This window comes from Mus musculus, chromosome 1 (assembly GCF_000001635.26).
Source record: "Mus musculus strain C57BL/6J chromosome 1, GRCm38.p6 C57BL/6J".
Classification (NCBI taxonomy): Eukaryota; Metazoa; Chordata; class Mammalia; order Rodentia; family Muridae; genus Mus; species Mus musculus.
Window position 1 is genome coordinate 53647333 of NC_000067.6, and position 20113 is coordinate 53667445.

The window sequence follows — 20113 nt, forward strand, 5'->3', positions numbered from 1 at the left end:
AATTGAAAAGTTGGGATGAATAACCTTAGATTAATTACAGCATATTTCTGAGAAAAATAATTCTATTAAAATTGATCACTTAAACTGTTAGTTCACAGGGCTCCCAATGGAGGAGCTAGAGAAAGTACCCAAGGAGCTAAAGGGATCTGCAACCCTATAGGTGGAACAACATTATGAACTAGCCAGTACCCCGGAGCTCTGGACTCTAGCTGCATATGTATCAAAAGATGGCCTAGTCAGCCATCACTGGAAAGAGAGGACCATTGGACACGCAAATTTTATATGCCCCAGTACAGGGAAACGCCAGGGCCAAAAAAAAAAAAAATGGGAATGGAAGGGGGGGAGGGTATGGGGGACTTTTGGGATAGCATTGGAAATGTAATTGAGGAAAATACATAATAAAAAAATATTTTTAAAAACCTGTTAGTTCTGTAATAAAGAGAAATTTGTACATTTATGAGACAATTTTGTGAGGAAAAAAGTCTGTGTCTGTGTTCTTTTTCTTAACAATGTGTTCCTATTGCTTCATTTGGAAGTGATAATTGACTTTAATTTTATATTTTCCTTTATAGTTATTCCATCAAAAGCACTCTTGTTGAATTGTAGGTCAGCAAAAAGAGAGGAATTTCATCCCTTGGAAAAACACACATTGCCTTTTTGCATTTGAAACTACATAAGAGTGTCACACAGGCATTATAAAATCAGCACAGCAAGCTCCCTCTGCTCCTGTCTGCTGTGCCTTCAATCACAAGCAGTTCATTTTCCTGCCTGTCTTTCAAGATGCGCTTTCTGCAATGCAACAATGTGCAGCTGCCCCCTGCTTAAAATTCTTCAGACTGTCCTGTTACATTCAAATGCTTTAAAAAGAGGCACTCAAGCCCTTTTCAGATACTTTCCCTTTTCCCCAAATGCACCTTAGGCTTTGGCCATCATAGTGGCTCACAAGTCTAGAACAGCCTTTGTCTGCCGTTGCTTGTGTCATTGCCTGGACTAAACATATTAGCTAGCAGACATTTCTCAAGTTTCAAGACTCCATTCAGGAGCTAGGAATGCTATACACTTGGATCCCAAGGACTAGGTAGACAGAGGCCAGAAGATCACAAGTTCAAACCACCCTAAGCTAGATAGCAAGTTAAGGTCAGTCTTGGCTACTTGGGGAGACCCTGTTTCACCCCCAACTCCCATGCTACAACAGCAGAGTTAGTTAAGAAGATTCTAGAGTGTACCCTAAGTCAAGATGACCTTCTCTTCCTTTGGTCTCCTCCTCACTGCATTTGGTGTTCTCTTTCATACTTTAACTGCCTATTCTCTGGAAGGCTAAATCACTCAATGCATTCTGATTTCACCAGACTTTAGTGGGGCACTCATCATGAATGCTCTATCACAACTATCATAAACAACTGGAAACCCTTTCTTAGAAGTACATATTCTAAGCCAGGCAGTGGTGGCACATGCCTTTAATCCCAGCATCTGGGAGACAGAGGCAGGCAGATTTCTGAGTTCGAGGCCAGCCTTGTCTACAGAGTGAGTTCTAGGACAGCCAGAGCTATACAGAGAAACCCTAACTGGAAAAAAAAGAAAAAAGAAAAGAAAAGAAAAAGAAGAAGAAGTAGTACATATTCTAAGGTTCTGGCTTCAGGGACTTTAGTCTAGATTGGGCCAAAAATGGCTGTTATAAAAATTATTCTTGCTTCTGGTCTGCACATACACTGACAACAGTTGTGAATCAGCACACCTTGCCTCAACCCACAGCTCTGCCAACCTCCTAGGATATCTGCTTTAACCTGGCACACCCAGGCCAGCCAACACCAGAGACAACCAGATGGTGAAGGAAAACACAAAAATATAATCAACAGAAGCCAATACATCATGGCACCATCAGAAATCCCAGCTCTTCTACTACAGCAAGCCCTGGATATCTTAGCACACCTGAAGAGCAGGGCTGTGACCTTAAATCCCATCTCATGAAGATGTCAGAGGCCTTTAAGAAGAATATAGATAATTCCCTTAAGGTAATACAGCAAAACACAATCAAACAGGTAGAAGTCCTTAAAGAGTGAACAAATAAGTCCCTTAAAGAAATACAGGGGGTATGGGGGGGAAACAATCAAACGAACAGGAAATGAATAAAGTGGTCCAAGAACTAAAAATTGAAATAGAAGCAATAAAGAAAACACAAATGGAGGCAAACCTGGAGATGGAAAACCTAGGAAAGAACTATAGAGAACTATAGACATACAAACATCACTAACAGAGTACAGAGAGATAGAAGAGAAAATTCCAGGTGTAGAAGATACCATAGAAGGAATGCACACATCAATCAAAGAAAATGCCAAATGTAAAAAGTGCCTAACTCAAAAACATCCACGATATTTGGGTCACTATGAAAATACCAAACCTAAGAATAAAAGGAATAGAAAAGGGTGAAGATTCCCAGTTCAAAGGGCTAGAGAACATCCTCAACAAAAATCATAGACTAAAACTTCCCAAACCTAAAGAAAGATAGCTATAAACATACAAGAAACTTACAGAACACCATATAGATTGGACTAAAAAGGAAAATCTTACCACCATACAATGCTCAAAGTACTAAGTGCACAGAACAAAGAAAGAATATTAAAAGCTACAAGGGAAAAAGCCACGTAACATGTAAAGGCAGACCTATCAGAATTACACCTGACTTCTCAACAGAGACTCTAAAAGCCAGAAGATCCTGGACGGATGTCTTACATACCCCAAGAGACCACAGATGTCAACCTAGATTACTCTAATTAGCAAATCTCTTGATTACCATAAATGGAGAAACTAAAATATTCCATGACAAAACCATATTTAAGCAATACCTTTCTACTAATTCAGCACTACAGAGAATACTAGAAGAAACACTCTAAAACAAGGCAAGAAGTACACCCAAGAAAACACAAGAAATGAATCATCTCAGGCAAAACCAAAAGAAGAGAACCACAGATACAGTAATACCTCTAACAACAAAATAAAAGAAACTAACAATCATTGGTCATTAATATCTCTCAGTAGCAATGGACTCAATTTGCCAAAAATGACACAGGCTAACAGACTGGATACATAAGCAGGATCCATCATTTTGTTGCATACAAAAAACACACTCCAGCAACAAAGATAGCCACTACCTCAGAGTAAAGGGCTGGAAAATATTTTCCAAGCAAACAAGTTAGAGTAGCCATTCTAATACCTAATGAAATAGACTTTCAACCAAAAGTTATCACAAGAGAAGGGGAAGGTCATTTCAAACTCATCAAAGGAAAAAAATCCACCAAGATGACAACTCCATTATGAAAACCTATGCCCCAAATACAAAGGCACCCATATTTGTAAAAGAAACATTATTAAAGTGCAAATTACACATTGAACCTCATACAATAATGGTGAGAGACTTCAACTCCCTACTTTGACTAATGGACAGGCCATTAAAACAGAAATTGAACAATAGAACATGAAACTAACATGTTGTAAACCAAATGAATTTAATAGATTATATACAGAACCTTTCACACACTAAACAAAATAGTATACCTTCTCAGCACCTCACAGAACCTTATCCAAAACTGACCACATAATCAGGCACAAAGCAAGCCTCAAAAGGTACAAGATGATTGAAATAACCCACTGTATTCTATCAGACAATCACAGATTAATGATGAACTTAAACAACAGAAACCACAGAAACCCCAAATACTCAGGAAAACTGAACAATTCTTTACTCAATGATCACCTGGACAGGGAAGAAATAAAGAAGAAAATTAAAGTCTTTCTATAATTCAATGAAAATGAAGGCACAACATACCCAGACTTCAAGGAAACGATGAAAGTAGTACTGAGAGGAAAAGTCATATCACTAAGTGACTTCATTAGAAAATTGGAGAGATCTCATACTAGCAACTTAACATCACACCAGAAAGCTCTAGGACAAAAAGAAGCAAAGGAACTCAAGAGTAGAGGGAAGGAAATAGTCAAACTCAGGGCTGAAATCAATCCAATTAGAAGCAAAGAGAACAATACAAAGAATCAACAAAACTAAGAGCTGGTTCTTTGAGAAAATCAACAGGATAGACAAACCCTTAGCTAAACTAACTAAAAGGCACAGAGACAGTATCCAAATTAACAAAATCAGAAAAGATAGATAACAACAGAAATTGAGGAAATTCACAAAATCATTAGATCTTACTTCACAAACCTATACAAAACAAAAATGGAAAATCTTAAAGAAATGAATGGTTTTCTAGACAGATAACACATACCAAAGTTAAATCAAGATCAGGTAAACCATTTAAACAGTCCCATAACTCCTAAGGAAATGGAAGCAATCATTAAGAACTTTCAAACAAAGATCCCCAAGTCAGATGGTTTTAGTACAGAATTCTACCAGGCTTTCAAAGAAGAGCTAATACCAACAATGCTCCTCAAACTATTCCACAAAAAGGAAACAGAAGGAAAACTACCTAATTCATTCTATGAAGCCAAAATTATCCTGATACCTAAAGCACACAAAGACTCAACAAAGAAAGAGAACTTTAAACCAATTTCATCTATGAACATTGATGCAAAACTACTCAATACTCAATAAAACTCTCACAAAAACATTGAAAAAAATTTTCACTACAATCAAGTAGACTTTACTTCAGGGATGAAGGGATGGTTCAATATATGAAAATTCATCAATGTAATCTACTACATAAACAAACTGAAAGAAGAAAGATCACATGAACATTTTCTTAGATATTGAAACAGTTTTTGACAAAATTTAACATCTCTTTATGTTAAAAGTCTTGGAGAGATCAGGAATTCAAGGTACATACCTAAATATATATAGCAAGCCAATAGTCAACGTTAAATTAAATGGTGAGAAACTTGAAGCAATCCCACTAAAACCAGGAACAAGACAAGGCTGGTCCCTTCCGGTCCACGCCAGCACTGGAAAACCTTGGGCGCGGAGTCTGTGGACACCCACAAGGTACCCCCAGGACACTCCACGGGATCTTAAGACCTCTGGTGAGTGGAGCACAGCTTCTGCTCCAATCCAATCTCACAGGACCTGAGACTGCATTAATTAGGGAAGCAGAAAACCCAGCCTGATCAGGGGCACAAGTTCCTTCCGATCCACGCCAGCACCAAGGTACCTTGGGCCCGGAGTCTGAGGACACCCACAAGGTACCCACAGGAACCCTCCACGGGATCTCAAGACTTCTGGTGAGTGGATCACAACTTCTGCCAGGAGGCTGGTTCTAACACCAGATATCTGGGCACCTTCCCTGCAAGAGGAGAGCTTGCCTGCAGAGAGTACTCTGAACACTGAAAATCAGGAGAGAACTAGTCTCCCAGGTCTGCTTATAAAGGCTAACATAATCACCGGAGGAACAAGCTCTAACCAGAGACAACTACAACAACTAACTCCAGAGATTACCAGATGGCAAAGGCAAACGAAAGAATCTTACTAAAGAAACCAAGACCACTCACCATCATCAGAACAAAGCACTCCCACAACACCCAGTCCAGGACACCCCAACACACCCGAAAAGATAGACCCTGATTTAAAAGCATATCTCATGATGATGGTAGAGGATATCGTGAAGGACTTCGACAACTCACTTAAAGAAATACAGGAGAACACTGCTAAATACGTAGAAGACCTTAAAGAGGAAGCACAAAAATCCCTTAAAGAATTGCAGGAAAACACGACCAAACAGGTGATGAAATTGAATAAAACCATCCAATACCTAAAAAGGGAAGTAGACACAATAAAGAAAATCCAAAGTGAGGCAACTCTGGAGATAGAAACCTAGGAAAGAAATCTGAAACCATTGATGAGAGGATCAGCTACAGAATAAAAGAGATGGAAGAGAGACTCTCAGGAGCAGAAGATTCCCTGGAGAACATCAGCACAACAATCAAAGAAAATACAAAATGCAAAAAGATCCTAACTCAAAACATCCAGGAAATCCAGGACACAATGAGAAGACCAAACCTACAGATAATAGGAGTAGATGAGAATGAAGATTTTCAACTTAAAGGGCCAGCAAATATCTTCAACAAAATTATAGAAGAAAACTTCCCAAACATAAAGAAAGAGATGCCCATGAATATACAAAAAACCTACAGAACTCCAAATAGACTGGACCAGAAAAGAAATTCCTCCCGACACATAATAATCAGAACAACAAATGCACTAAATAAAGATAGAATATTAAAAGCACTAAGGGAAAAAGGTCAAGTAACATATAAAGGCAGGCCTATCAGAATTATACCAGACTTTTCACCAGAGACTATGAAAGCCAAAAGATCCTGGACAGATGTTATAAAGACAATAAGAGAACACAAATTCCAGCCCAGGCTACTATACCCAGCCAAACTCTCAATTACCTTAGATGGTGTAGTGGCTATTCCTGGTTGTCAACTTGACTATATTTGGAATGAACTACAATACAGAATTGGAAGGCTCACCAGTGACCCTTATCTGGAGGCTTGGAGATCCTTATCTGGATCTTGGTAGGGAGATCTTGAGCCATAGTGGCTATGGATTCCAGAAGATTAAATCTCCCAGTTTAAGGAACACACCTTTAATCTAGGCTACACCTTTCATCTGGGATTAAAGGTGTGGTGGAACACACCTTTAATCTGGGCTACCCCTTCTGCTGGAGACAATATAAGGACATTGGAAGAAAGGAGTCTACTTCTTGCTCCTTTGCCTGCTTGCTGTGTGAGACTGAGTAACTCTAGATTCTTGGACTTCCATTCACAGCCACAACTGAACCATTGTTGGGAATTGGGCTGCCTACTATAAGTCATCAATAAATTCCTTTACTATCTAGAGACTATCCATAAGTTCTGTGACTCTAGAGAACCCTGACTAATACAGATGAAGAAACCAAAGTATTCCAGGACAAAACCAAATTCACACATTATCTTTCCACGAACCCAGCCCTTCAAAGGATAATAACAGAAAAAAAAAACATTACAAGGATGGAAACCACGCCCTAGAAAAAGCAAGAAAGTAATCCTTCAACAAACCTAAAAGAAGATAGCCACAAGAACAGAATGCCAACTCTCACAACAAAAATAAAAGGAAGCAACAATTACTTTTCCTTAATATCTCTTAATATCAATGGACTCAATTCCCCAATAAAAAGACATAGACTATCAGACTGGCTACACAAACAGGACCCAACATTCTGCTGCTTTCAGGAAACCCATCTCATGGAAAAAGACAGACACTACCTCAGAGTAAAAGACTGGAAAACAATTTTCCAAGCAAATGGTCTGAAGAAACAAGCTGGAGTAGCCGTTCTAATATCGAATAAAATTGACTTCCAACCCAAAGTTATCAAAAAAAGACAAGGAGGGACACTTCATACTCATCAAAGTTAAAATCCTCAAAGTTAAGGATGGATATAAAAAAAATGTGGTATATTTACACAATGGAGTACTACTCAGCTATTAAAAAGAATGAATTTATGAAATTCCTAGGCAAATGGATGGACCTGGAGGGCATTATCCTGAGTGAGGTAACACAATCACAAAAGAACTCAAATGATATGTACTCACTGATAAGTGCATATTAGCCCAGAAACTTAGAATACTCAAGATATAAGTTACAATTTGCAAAACACATCCAACTCAAGAAGAGCAAAGATCAAAGTGTGGACATTTTGCCCCTTCTTAGAAATGGGAACATAACACCCATGGAAGGAGTTACAGAGACAAAGTTTGGAGCTGAGACAAAAGGATGGACCATCTAGAGACTGCCATATCCAGGGATCCATCCCATAATCAGCCTCCAAATGCTGACACCATTGCATACACTAGCAAGATTTTGCTGAAAGGACCCAGATATAGCTGTCTCTTGTGAGACTATGTCGGGGCCTAGCAAAAACATAAGTGGATGCTCACAGTCAGCTATTGGATGGATCACAGGGCCCCCAATGGAGAAGCTAGTGAAAGTACCCAAGGAGCTAAAGGCTTCTGCAACCCTATAGATGGAACAACATTATGAACTAACCAGTACCCCGGAGCTCTTGACTCTAGCTGCATATGTATCAAAAGATGGCCTAGTCGGCCATCACTGGAAAGAGAGGCCCATTGTACATGCAAACTTTATATGCCCCAGTACAGGGGAATGCCAGGGCTAAAAAGTAGGAGTAGATGTGTAGGGTAGTGTGGGGGTTGGGGGAGGGTATGGGGGACTTTTGGGATAGCATTGGAAATGTAAATGAGGAAAATACCTAATAAAAATGTATAAAAAACAAAGACAATGCTGCCCTATGTTACAGAGGATGGCCTAGTAGGCCATCAATGGGAGGAGAGGCCCTTGGTCTTTCAAAGATTATATGCCCCAGTACAGTGGAATGCCAGGTCCAGGAAGCGGGAATGGGTGGGTTGGGACTTTTGGGATAGTATTTGAAATGTAAATGAAGAAAATATCTAATAAAAAATTGTTTTTGAAAAAAAAAAAAGACAAGGCTGCCGCTTCTCTCCCTATCTATTTAATATACACTTGAAGTTCTAACTAAAGCAATAAGACAACAAAAGGAGATCAAGAGGATACAAACTGAAAAGGAAGAAGGGAAGGTATCACAATTCTTGGATTACATGGTAGTATGTATATAAAAGCAATCTCCAAAATTCTACCTGAGAACTCCTACAGCTGAAAAACAACTTGAGCAAGGTGCCCTTCTTTATACAAATGATAAATGGGCAGAGAAAGAAATTGGAGACAAGTCGCTTCTGGCCCACTCCAGCACCAGGGTGCCTTGCCCGCGGAGTCTCCAGACACCCGCAAGGAACCACACAGGATTCCCCACGGAATCCTAAGACCTCTGGTGAGTGGAACACAGCATCTGCTCCAATCCAATCGCGTGGGACCTGAGACTGCATTAACTAAGGAAGCAGATAACCTGGCCTGATCAGGGGTACAAGTCCCTTCCAGCTCACTCCAGCAGTGGACTTTCTTGTGCACAGAGTTTCTGGACACCCCCAAGATCCTCACAAGACCCTCCACGGGAACTTAAGACCTCTGGTGAGCGAAACACAACTTCTGACAGGAGGCAGGTTCGAACACCAGATATCTGGGCACCTACCCTGAAAGAGGAGAGTTTGCCTGCAGAGAGTACTCTGACCACTGAAACTAAGGATAGAGCTAGTCTCCCAGGTCTGCTGATAGAGGCTAATATAATCACCTGAGGAATAAGCCCTAACCAAAGACAACTATAACAACTAGCTCCAGAGAATACCAGATGGCGAAAGGCAAATGAAAGAATCCTACTAACAGAAATCAAGACCACTCACCATCATCAGAACACAGCACTCCCACCCCACCTAGTCCTGGGCACCCCAGCACAACCGAAAAGCTAGACCCGGATTTAAAAGCATATCTCATGATGATGGTAGAGGACATCAAGAAGAACTTTAATAACTCACTTAAAGAAACACAGGAGAACACTGCTAAAGAGTTACAAGTCCTTAAAGAAAAGCAGGAAAACACAACCAAACAGGTAGAAGTCCTTATAGAAAAACAAGAAAACACAAACAAACAGGTGATGGAAATGAACAAAACCATACTAGACCTAAAAAGGGAAGTAGACACAATAAAGAAAACCCAAAGTGAGGCAACGCTGGAGATAGAAACCCTAGGAAAGAAATCTGGAACCACAGACGCGAGCATCAGCAACAGAATACAAGAGATGGAAGAGAGAATCTCAGGTGCAGAAGATTCCATAGAGAACATCAGCACAACAATCAAAGATAATACAAAACGCAAAAAGATCCTAACTCAAAACATCCAGGAAATCCAGGACACAATGAGAAGACCAAACCTACGGATAATAGGAGTTGATGAGAATGAAGATTTTCAACTTAAAGGGCCAGCAAATATATTCAACAAAATAATAGAAGAAAACTTCCCAAACCTAAAGAAAGACATGGCCATGATCATACAAGAAGCCTACAGAACTCCAAATAGACTGGACCAGAAAAGAAATTCCTCCCGACACTTAATAATCAGAAAAACAAATGCACTAAATAAAGAGAGAATATTAAAAGCAGTAAGGGAGAAAGGTCAAGTAACATATAAAGGCAGGCCTATCAGAATTACACCAGATTTTTCACCAGAGACTATGAAAGCCAGAAGAGCCTGGACAGATGTTATACAGACACTAAGAGAACACAAATGCCAGCCCAGGCTACAATACCCAGGCAAACTCTAATTACCATAGATGGAGAAACCAAAGTATTCTAGGACAAAACCAAATTCACACATTATCTGTCCACAAATCCAGCCCTTCAAAGGATAATAACAGAAAAAAACCAATTCAATGACAGAAATCATGCCCTAGAAAAAGCAAGAAAGTGATCCCTCAACAAACCAAAAAGAAGACAGTCACAAGAACAGAATGCCAACTCTAACAACAAAAATAAAAGGAAGCAACAATTACTTTTCCTTAATATCTCTTAATATCAATGGACTCAATTCCCCAATAAAAAGACACAGACTAACAGACTGGCTACATAAACAGGACCCAACATTCTGCTGCTTTCAGGAAACCCATCTCAGGGAAAAAGACAGACACTACCTCAGAGTAAAAGGCTGGGAAACAATTTTCCAAGAAAATGGTCTGAAGGAACAAGCTGGAGTAGCCATTCTAATATCGAATAAAATCAACTTCCAACCCAAAGTTATCAAAAAAGACAAGGAGGGACACTTCATACTCATCACAGGTAAAAGAAGGTGGACTCCTGAAAATCAAATAACCCCATTAAAAAATGGGGCTTAGAGCTAAACAAAGAATTCTCACCTGAGGAATACCAAATGGCTGATAAACACCTGAAAAAATGCTCAGCATCCTTAATCATCAGAGAAATGCAAATCAAAACAACCCTGAGATTCCATCTCACACCAGTCAGAATGGCTAAGATCAAAAATTCAGGTGACAGCAGATGCTGGCGAGGATGTGGAGAAAGAGGAACACTCCTCCATTGTTGGTGGGATTGCAAGCTTGTACAACCACTCTGGAAATCAGTCTGGCGGTTCCTCAGAAAATTGGACATAGTACTACCAGAGGATCCCGCCATACCTCTCCTGGACATATATCCAGAAGATGTCCCAACCGGTAAGAAAGACACATGCTCCACTATGTTCATAGCAGTCTTATTTATAATAGCCAGGAGCTGGAAAGAACCCAGATGTCCCTCAACAGGAATGGATACAAAAAATGTGGTACATTTACACAATGGAGTACTACTCAGCTATTAAAAAGAATGAATTCACCAAATTCCTAGGAAATGGATGGACCTGGAGGGCATTATCCTGAGTGAGGTAACGCAATTACAAAAGAACTCAAATGATATGTACTCACTGATAAGTGAATATTAACCCAGAAACTTAGTATAGTGAGATATAAGATACAATTTGCAAAACACATGAAACTGAAGAAGAACGAAGACCAAAGTGTGGACACTTTGCTCATTCTTAGAATTTGAAACAATCACCCATGGAAGGAGTTACAGAGACAAAGTTTGGAGCTGAGACAAAAAGATGGACCATCTAGAGACTGCCATATCCAGGGATCCATCCCATAATTAGCCTCCAAGCGATGACACCATTGCATACACTAACAAGCCTTTGTTGCAAGGACGGTGATATAACTGTCCCTTGTGAGACTAGGCCGGGGCCTAGCAAACACAGAAGTGGATGCTCACAGTCAGCTATTGGATGGATCACAGGGCCCCCAATGGAGGAGCTAGAGAAAGTATCCAAGGAGCTAAAGAGTTCTGCAACCCTATCAGAGGAACAACATTATGAACTAACCAGTACCCAAGAGCTCTTGACTCTAGCTGCATATGTATCAAAAGATGACCTAGTCGGCCATCACTGGAAAGAGAGGCCCATTGGTGAGGCAAATGTTATATGCCCCAGTACAGGGGAATGCCAGGGCCAAAAAATGGGAATGGGTGGGTAGGGGAGTGGGGGGGGGGACTTTTGGGATAGCATTGGAAATGTAATTGAAGAAAATACGTAATAAAAAAAAATAGAATAGAATCAAAGACCTAGATGTCTGCATGTAGAAGAATGCAAATATATCCATATTTATCACACTGCACAAAACTCTAGTCCAAGCGGATCAAGGACATCAACATAAAACAGGATAGACTGAATCTAATAGAAGAAAAAGTGGGAAATTGTCTTGAACACTTTGCTACAGGAGACAGTTTCCTGAACAAAACAATAATGGCTCAGGCTCTAAGATCAATAATTGATAAATGGGACCTCATGAAACTGAAAAGCTCCTTTAAGGCAAAGGACACTATTAATAGAACAAAACAGCAACCTACAGATAGGGAAAAGATCTTCACTATCCCTAAATCTGATTGAGGGGTAATAACCAAATGTATAAAGAACTCAAGAAGTTAAACTCCAGCAAAACAAATAACCCAATTAAAAAATGAGGTACAGAGCTAAACAAAGACTTCTCAGCAGAGGAATCTCAAATGCCCAAGAAGCACTCAAAGAAATGCTAAACATCCATAGTCATCAGGGAAATGGAAAATCAAAACAACCCTGAGATTCCACCTTACACCAATCAAAATGGCTAAGATAAAAAACTCAAGGGACAGCCCATGCTGTGGAGAAGGAGGAACACTACTCCATTGTTGGTGGGATTTCAAACTTGTACAGCCACTCTGGAAATCAATCTGGTGGTTTCTCAGAAAATTGGAAATAGTTCTACCTGAAGACACAAATTTATCACTCCTGGACATAAATCTGAAAGATGCCACACCATGCCCCAAGGACATGTGCTCCACTATGTTCATAGCAGCTTTATTCATAATAGCCAGTAACTGAAAACAACCCACATATCCTTCACCTGAAGAATGAATACAGAAAATGTGGCTCATTTACTCAATGGAATACTATTCAGCTATTAAAAGCAAGGATATCATGAATTTTGCAGGCAAATGGATGGACCTAGAAAATATCATTCTGAGTAAGGCAACACAGACCTAAAAGGACATCCATTGTGTGTCCTGATAAGTGGAAATTAGTCATAAAGTACAAATACCCATGATACAACCCATAGATCCAAAAAAGTTAAACAAGGAGGAATGCACAAGTGAGGATGCTTGAATCGCACTTAGAAGGGGAAATAAAATCGTCATAGGCAGAGGGGAGGAGGGAACAGATCAGGGGTGGGGAGGGAAATGGGGAGGCAGAATAAGGTGTGGGGAGGGATAAGAAAGAGTCCCAGAGTGCCAGGATAATGAATGGAAATCTGCAGCTGGCTGGAGGGGTCAAGAATCTGAAGGAAGTCCCAGAGACCTAGGATAGGGTAGACTCCCAGGAGTCAATGCAGGTGACCTTAGCCAAGATGCCTAGCAGTGGTAGACATGCAACCTGAAGAGGCCACCTCTTGTAGCTTGGGAGGACCCCACTGGAGGGATAAGGACACTAACCCACCTACAAAACTTCCAACCCAAAAATTCTTCCTGTCTAAAAACAATGCAGGGATGGAGCAGAGACTGAAGGAAAAGCCAACCAAAAACCAGCCCAGATCAAAACTTATCCCATAGGCAAGCACTAATCCCTGATATTGATGATACTCTGTTATGCTTGCAGACAGGAACTTAGCATAACTGTCCTCTGAGAGGACCCAACAGAAGAAGACTGAAACACATGCAGATACTCACAGTGAAACACTGAACAGAAGTCAGGGACACTTGTGGAAGAGTTGGGGAAGGAGTGGAGACCCTAAAGGGGGAGGGAGCCCAACAGGAAGACCAACAGAGTCAACTAACCTGCACCTCTAGGAGCTCTCAGAGACTGAGCCAGCCACCAAAGATCACACACAGGCTTGGAATGAGGCCCCCAGCACATATGTAGCAGACATGCAGCTCAGGCTCAGTCTCCACAGCTGCCTTGTATGGTCTCAGTGGAAGAGAATGTGCCTAATCTGGCAGAGACAGAGATGTGCCAGGGTGGAGGGAGTACAGGGGGGGACAGGGGGGCACCCTCTCAGAGGAGAAGAGAGGATGGAAGGGGGGATCTGAGAAGGAAGGAACAGGTGGGGGAGAGCAGTGTTTGGGATGTAAATAAATAAATAAATATTCTTATTACCTACTCGTACTTAGAAATCAACCTGTTAAGTCAACACCATGGTTCAACAAATCTCTTACACAAAAGGCCATATGGTTAATAATTCTGCTTTGGGAGCCACAAGATCTCTGTTCAGCTGCTCAGCTCTGATGTTATAATTCAAAAGCAGCCATACACAATGTGTTAAAAAAATATTAGATTGTCTGTGTGCTATTGAAATCTCAACTATAAAATAGGTAGTGGTCAGGAATGGCTTCTGAGCCATAGGTGGCCACGTTTTGGTCTGTAGCAAAAATGTCATCAACTATATTTGAATTTCATATGAGTAATGTTAATGATAGTTGGTAATGGTTAAAATGTTTGGTAATTATTCACCTACACACACACACAGTGTGCACATGCTCACACACATGCATGCACCATACACATATACAATGCACAAGCACACAGATAAAAACACACACACATGGGCTCGTCTTGTCTCTCTCACCTATACCAAGGAAGTTTTAAATAAAGGACAATCTTGCAGGAAGAGATGACTTCCTAAGTGCCTAATGCTTTCTCTTGACTAAAACACAATAGAAGTTTCAAGGAGCTAAAGATAATGTGTTATTACTTTCCTTGGTGTTATCCTTTAGTGAGGGACAATATCTTTAAAAACAGCAAAGTTGATGTAAAATATAATTTATACCTAATTAAAGAAAGTTGGCTAAGGTCTTAAGTAAATTAAAGAAAGTTGGTGAGGTCTTAATGCAGCAATGAGGTGGGAAAGAGCAAAATCAGCCAAGGGAATGTGTCAAAATTAGGTGTTAACTTTCAACTCAAAACTTGCCTTTAAGGCAACACATACTCAATGTAGAAAACACAGCAACTTACCTATGGATTTCTTTACACTAAGAAGATAATCTTCTCTTATCTCATCTGACAAGACCTTGATGCTATTAGTCAGGACTTTCAGATGCTCTGGAACCAATTGTAATACGTGCTCCAGCCAAGAGTCTTCCATTGGGGCAACGTGATCAGTATCAAGTCCTTGGCGAATGTAGTAGTAATACCTCTGTGATAAGTGAGGAGGCAGAGATTTAGTACTGCAGTAAAGGAGAGTGGGGTCAGAACACAAAACCACAGGGGAAATTTCGTCTGGGGAGAACAAAGTATCTATAAATAATACAAAGGGCTTTTGTGAAAGTTACATAAGCATTGTTTGAGACTTCTTAAGTTTTTTAATTATACCATTTACAATTATACCATAAGTGTCAAAGTTACATCATCAAATAGATGAGGTATGGAATAGAGTACATGCTCAATTGCAGGTCAATGTTTGTAAACTTTTGGAATGTATTATTAGGTCTGTACTTTTATGTTTGATGATCAGAGGTCAATCATAAAAGCTGCATTCAAGTCAGTATCCTTTTACACTAACTCTAGAAGCATACAGCAGAACTGAATTGTGCTGGTTTGAATAGGAAAGGCATGGGCTCGTATATTTGTGTGTTTCATCCCCAGTTTTTGAACTGTTTGGAAGGATTGATTAAGAGATGTGGCCTTGCTGAAGGAGGTATGTCACTAAAGTGGCCTTTGAGGTTTCAAAAACCATGCCAGGCCCAGAAGTAAAACACTGATTAAGATAGCCCATTTCTATCTTTTATTGTGCTATAAATATTATACATGTTAATTCTCAGTTTAAAATCTGATAATTCTCCATTCTTCATATTTATTTACATAACACTTGGGGTAAAATTAAAGTTCAAAATATTTTCAAATTCACAATGCTTTTTTTTTGTCTGCATGTATGTCTGTTCACTACATGCATGCATGTTGTCCACAGAATCTTAAAAAGTATGTTAGACTCCCTGGGATTGTTGGAGTTACAGATGGTTATAAACTGCCATGTGTGGGCTTGGGATTTAACCCAGGTCCTGTACAACAGCCAGTTCTCTTAAACTCTAAACCATCTCTCTAGTCTATGATGTTATAATTCTTAATGCATATATTTTACAAAAATGTTTATGCATTTGAAAGACCAGAATTATTGCTTCTGAAAGTTAATGTGTTTTTTAGAATATTCATTATCATAACTCAGAAAAATTATCATAAAAGAATAATGTTGGATAAGGATGTATATGACTGAGACAAACTTTAGGAAGGGATCAGGCAGGTTTGGAATTGCTTGACTGGGACCTTAGGTGGCAAGAGAGAGAATGCTTGTCTAATAGAATAATCTGATGCAACTCTCTGTTCATTCCTGCACACACAAAGATACACAAGAAATGACAGAAAATTCTCAAGGACATGCAGTATTTTGAGTTCTTCCTTCTATTTGCAGTTCTACTGACAGAAGTGAGTTGTTACCGAGATGTCTTTCTCCGTTGCAGAAGTGGTCTCTTTTGGAATACCACTCTCATCAATGACATCGGACTCTAAACCACCATCTTTTTGCCTAAGATAGTGATAAACAAAGATGAGTCAGAAAGGTACAAAGACAGTTCAAACATAAAACATAGGTGTAAAAACATCAGGACTATTCTCTACTAAATCACCAGAAATAATAAATGGTTGGATATATTTGCTTGGTACCCCTTTCTCTCCATGTGTGCAGAGACGACTGTGAACGAGCTCTCTGAGACCTACTTCATGGGAAGCATCCCCTGCAGTGGCCTTTGGTCATTTGCTTTCACTACTACAAAACTGACTTCTCTCTGCTTTGAACTTGCAAAGCATATTCTTGTATTATCCCTAAAATATGTTGTTTATTAATCTGATTAAAATAAAATGACGATAGAAAATTCAAGAGCTGTTTTGCAAAAAACACAGTCACACTCTCTGAAGACCTTGTCTCAGATCTCTAGGGACATATATGTTGACACCAAGCAACAAAGAAACTCATTTGTTCCTTTGCCTTTTTTAAGTTTATGTGCATAAAACTCCTGTGATTGATGTAATTCAGTTCAAAAGTTGTCCCAGACATGAACCACACTGATGTTTCCTGGGGCTCCACTGTGCAGAAAGGCATAGTTTACAGCTCAAGCACAAATGACAGGTTGTGCTGGGCCAGCTTTCACTTCTGCTTTGTGGTCCAGAGCCCAGTGTCATCTGTTGCTACAAATCAGTGGTACTGAATAAAAAACACCTGGCCAGATAGCAGATGCTGAAGATTTATTGAAAATGTTTCTAAGAAACCATACTAAAGTAGGAACCCAGGATAGATCTCTCAACTTGTCTCTTCTAATTCCAAGAATCCAATATTCAATGAACAACATATTGTGGTTTTAAAGTATGCAATAAAAGTCCATTTAATTTAATAGACATAGGTAATCAGTAAATCTTTACCAAACAGGAGAATATCAATACAAAAGTAGTGAGGAATCCTCAAAATATTAAGTAGGTAAGAAGATAAGAATTGATTATTCTAACCACAAATGTAATCTCATTATGCTGTTGCTGCCCAGAAAGGAACTAATAAAAATAATACTGTGTTTTCTGATCATTAAGTCAGGGTTCACATTGCACCACTCTAAATGCATTCGGTAAGTGGCATTTGTGTTTGTTTTTAGTGCAGAAACCCCCATCCTGCCAGTCTTCCGACATCATCTGCATCCACCTTTCATCCTGAGAGTGAATAATGCCTAGAAGAGTGTAATCACTAAGGCCAGAAGGAAGAAGACCACTAGGCTTGTAGAAACCACTATCAACTCTGAGAGATTGTCAACATCCCCTCAGCTCTACAGACCCATGAGTCTACATTCTGCTCATCAGAAACTATAAGAGCTATTTGCCACCAGTCAAGCCTTAGTGGTTTTGCAAGCATTATTTCTAAGCCTAACATGTACTGTTGGAAGTCAAAATCCCCAGTTCACAGAAGAAGAAATTAAATGTCAGAGAGAAGAAATAGCACCCTGGCCTTCAGGTCCGCACAAGCACCGGGTCACCGAGGGTACAGAGTCTGCAGACACACCCATGACTAGAGGACTCTCCACGAGATCTTAGGATCACTGAACAGACAGCTCCACAGACCTCAAAGGAGACACCACTTCCAGGCACTGTAACACACCCAGGATCTTAGGACAACAGGATTCCAGAATAACAGGAGCTGGGTCACACCACTATTTCAGGATCTCAGAGGAGCTTGACTGCAAAGAACTCTGTCACACCCAGAATCTCAGGTTCACAGGAGCCCACAATCAAAGGATCACAGAGAAAGCTGGACTCTAAAGAGTCCTGAATCAACTGGGATTATAGTAAGGACAGGATCCATTCAGATATATTAAGGGCAGCAAGCAGTTGAGATAATTAGATGGCAGGAGGCAAGCAAAGAACAGAAGCAACAAAAACCAAGGTTACTTGGCATCATCAGAACCAAACTCTCCCACCATAGCAAGTCCTGGATACACCATCACACAGGAAAGAAAGACATGGATCTAAAGTCACTTCTCATGATGATGATGGAGGACTTTAAGAAGGAAATACAGGAAAATGCAGGCAAACAGCTAGAAGCCTTTAAGGAGGAAATATAAAAATCCCTTAGAGAGTTACAGAAAAACACTACCAAACAGGTGATGGAATTGAACAAAACCATCCAGGATCTAAAAATGGAAGTAGAAACAATAAAGAAAACCCAAAGTGAGACAACTCTGGAGATAGAAACCCTAGGAAAGCTGGAACCACAGATGCGAGCATCAGCAACAGAATATAAGAGATGGAAGAGAGAATCTCAAGTGCAGAAGATTCCATAGGGAACAGGGACACATCAATCAAAGAAAATGCAAAATGCAAAAAGATCCTAACTCAAAACATCCAGGAAATCCAGGACACAATGAGAAGACCAAACTTACAGATAATAGGAGTAGATGAGAATGAAGATTTTCAACTTAAAGGGCCAGCAAATATATTCAACAAAATTATAGAAGAAAACTTCCCAAACCTAAAGAAAGAGATGCCCATGAACATACAAGAAGCCTACAGAACTCCAAATAGACTGGACCAGAAAAGAAATTCCTCCCGACACATAATAATCAGAAAAACAAATGCACTAAATAAAGATAGAATACTAAAAGCAGTAAGGGAAAAAGGTTAAGTAACACATAAAGGCAGACCTATTAGAATTACTCCAGACTTCTCACCAGAGACTATGAAAGCCAGAAGATCCTGGACAGCTGTTATACAGACACTAAGAGAACACAAATGCCAGCCCAGGCTACTATACCCACCCAAACTCTCAATTACCATAGATGGAGAAACCAAAGGATTCCATGACAAAACCAAATTCACACAATATCTTTCCACGAATCCAGCTCTTCAAAGGATAATAACGGAAAAACACCAATACAAAGACAGAAACTATGCCCTAGAAAAAGCAAGAAAGTAATCCTTCAACAAACTTAAAAGAAGACAGCCACAAGAACAGAACCCCAACTCTAACAACAAAAATAAGAGGAAGCAACAATTACTTTTCCTTAATATCTCTTAATATCAATGGATTCAGTTCCCCTATAAAAAGACATAGACTAACAGACTGGCTACACAAACAGGACTCAAAATTTTGCTGATTACAGGAAACCCACCTCAGGGAAAAAGACAGACACTACCTCAGAATGAAAGGCTGGAAAACAGTTTTCAAAGCAAACGGTCTGAAGAAGTAAGCTGCAATAGCCATTCTAACATCAAAAAAAAAAAAAAAAAAAAAAAATGGGCTTCCAACCCAAAGTTGTCAAAAAAGACAAGGAGGGGCACTTCATACTAATCAAAGGTAAAATCTTCCAAGAGGAACTCTCAATTCTGAATATCTATGCTCCAAATGCAAGGGCAGCCACATTTATTAAAGAAACTTTAGTAAAGCTCAAAGCACACATTACACCTCACACAATGATAATGGGAGACTTCAACACACCACTCTCATCAATGGACAGATCCTGGAAACAGAAACTAAACAGAGACACAGTGAAACTAACATAAGTTATGAAAGAAATGGACTTAACAGATATCTACAGAACATTT

General features: G+C 39.7%; 1 protein-coding gene across 3 annotated transcripts in view; it reads right to left on the minus strand.

Moving 5' to 3' along the window:
- The window catches only part of Dnah7a (dynein, axonemal, heavy chain 7A), a 310307-nt gene that overhangs the window by 250338 nt on the left and 39856 nt on the right, over positions 1-20113 (minus strand). For all 3 annotated transcript variants that reach the window (XM_006496179.4, NM_001252070.1, XM_017321900.2), the window contains 2 exons: positions 16472-16559; positions 14996-15176 (listed from right to left, as the gene is read on the minus strand). In XM_006496179.4, coding sequence (XP_006496242.1) covers positions 14996-15176; positions 16472-16559 — 269 coding nt within the window. The remainder of the gene's footprint in view (positions 1-14995; positions 15177-16471; positions 16560-20113) is intronic.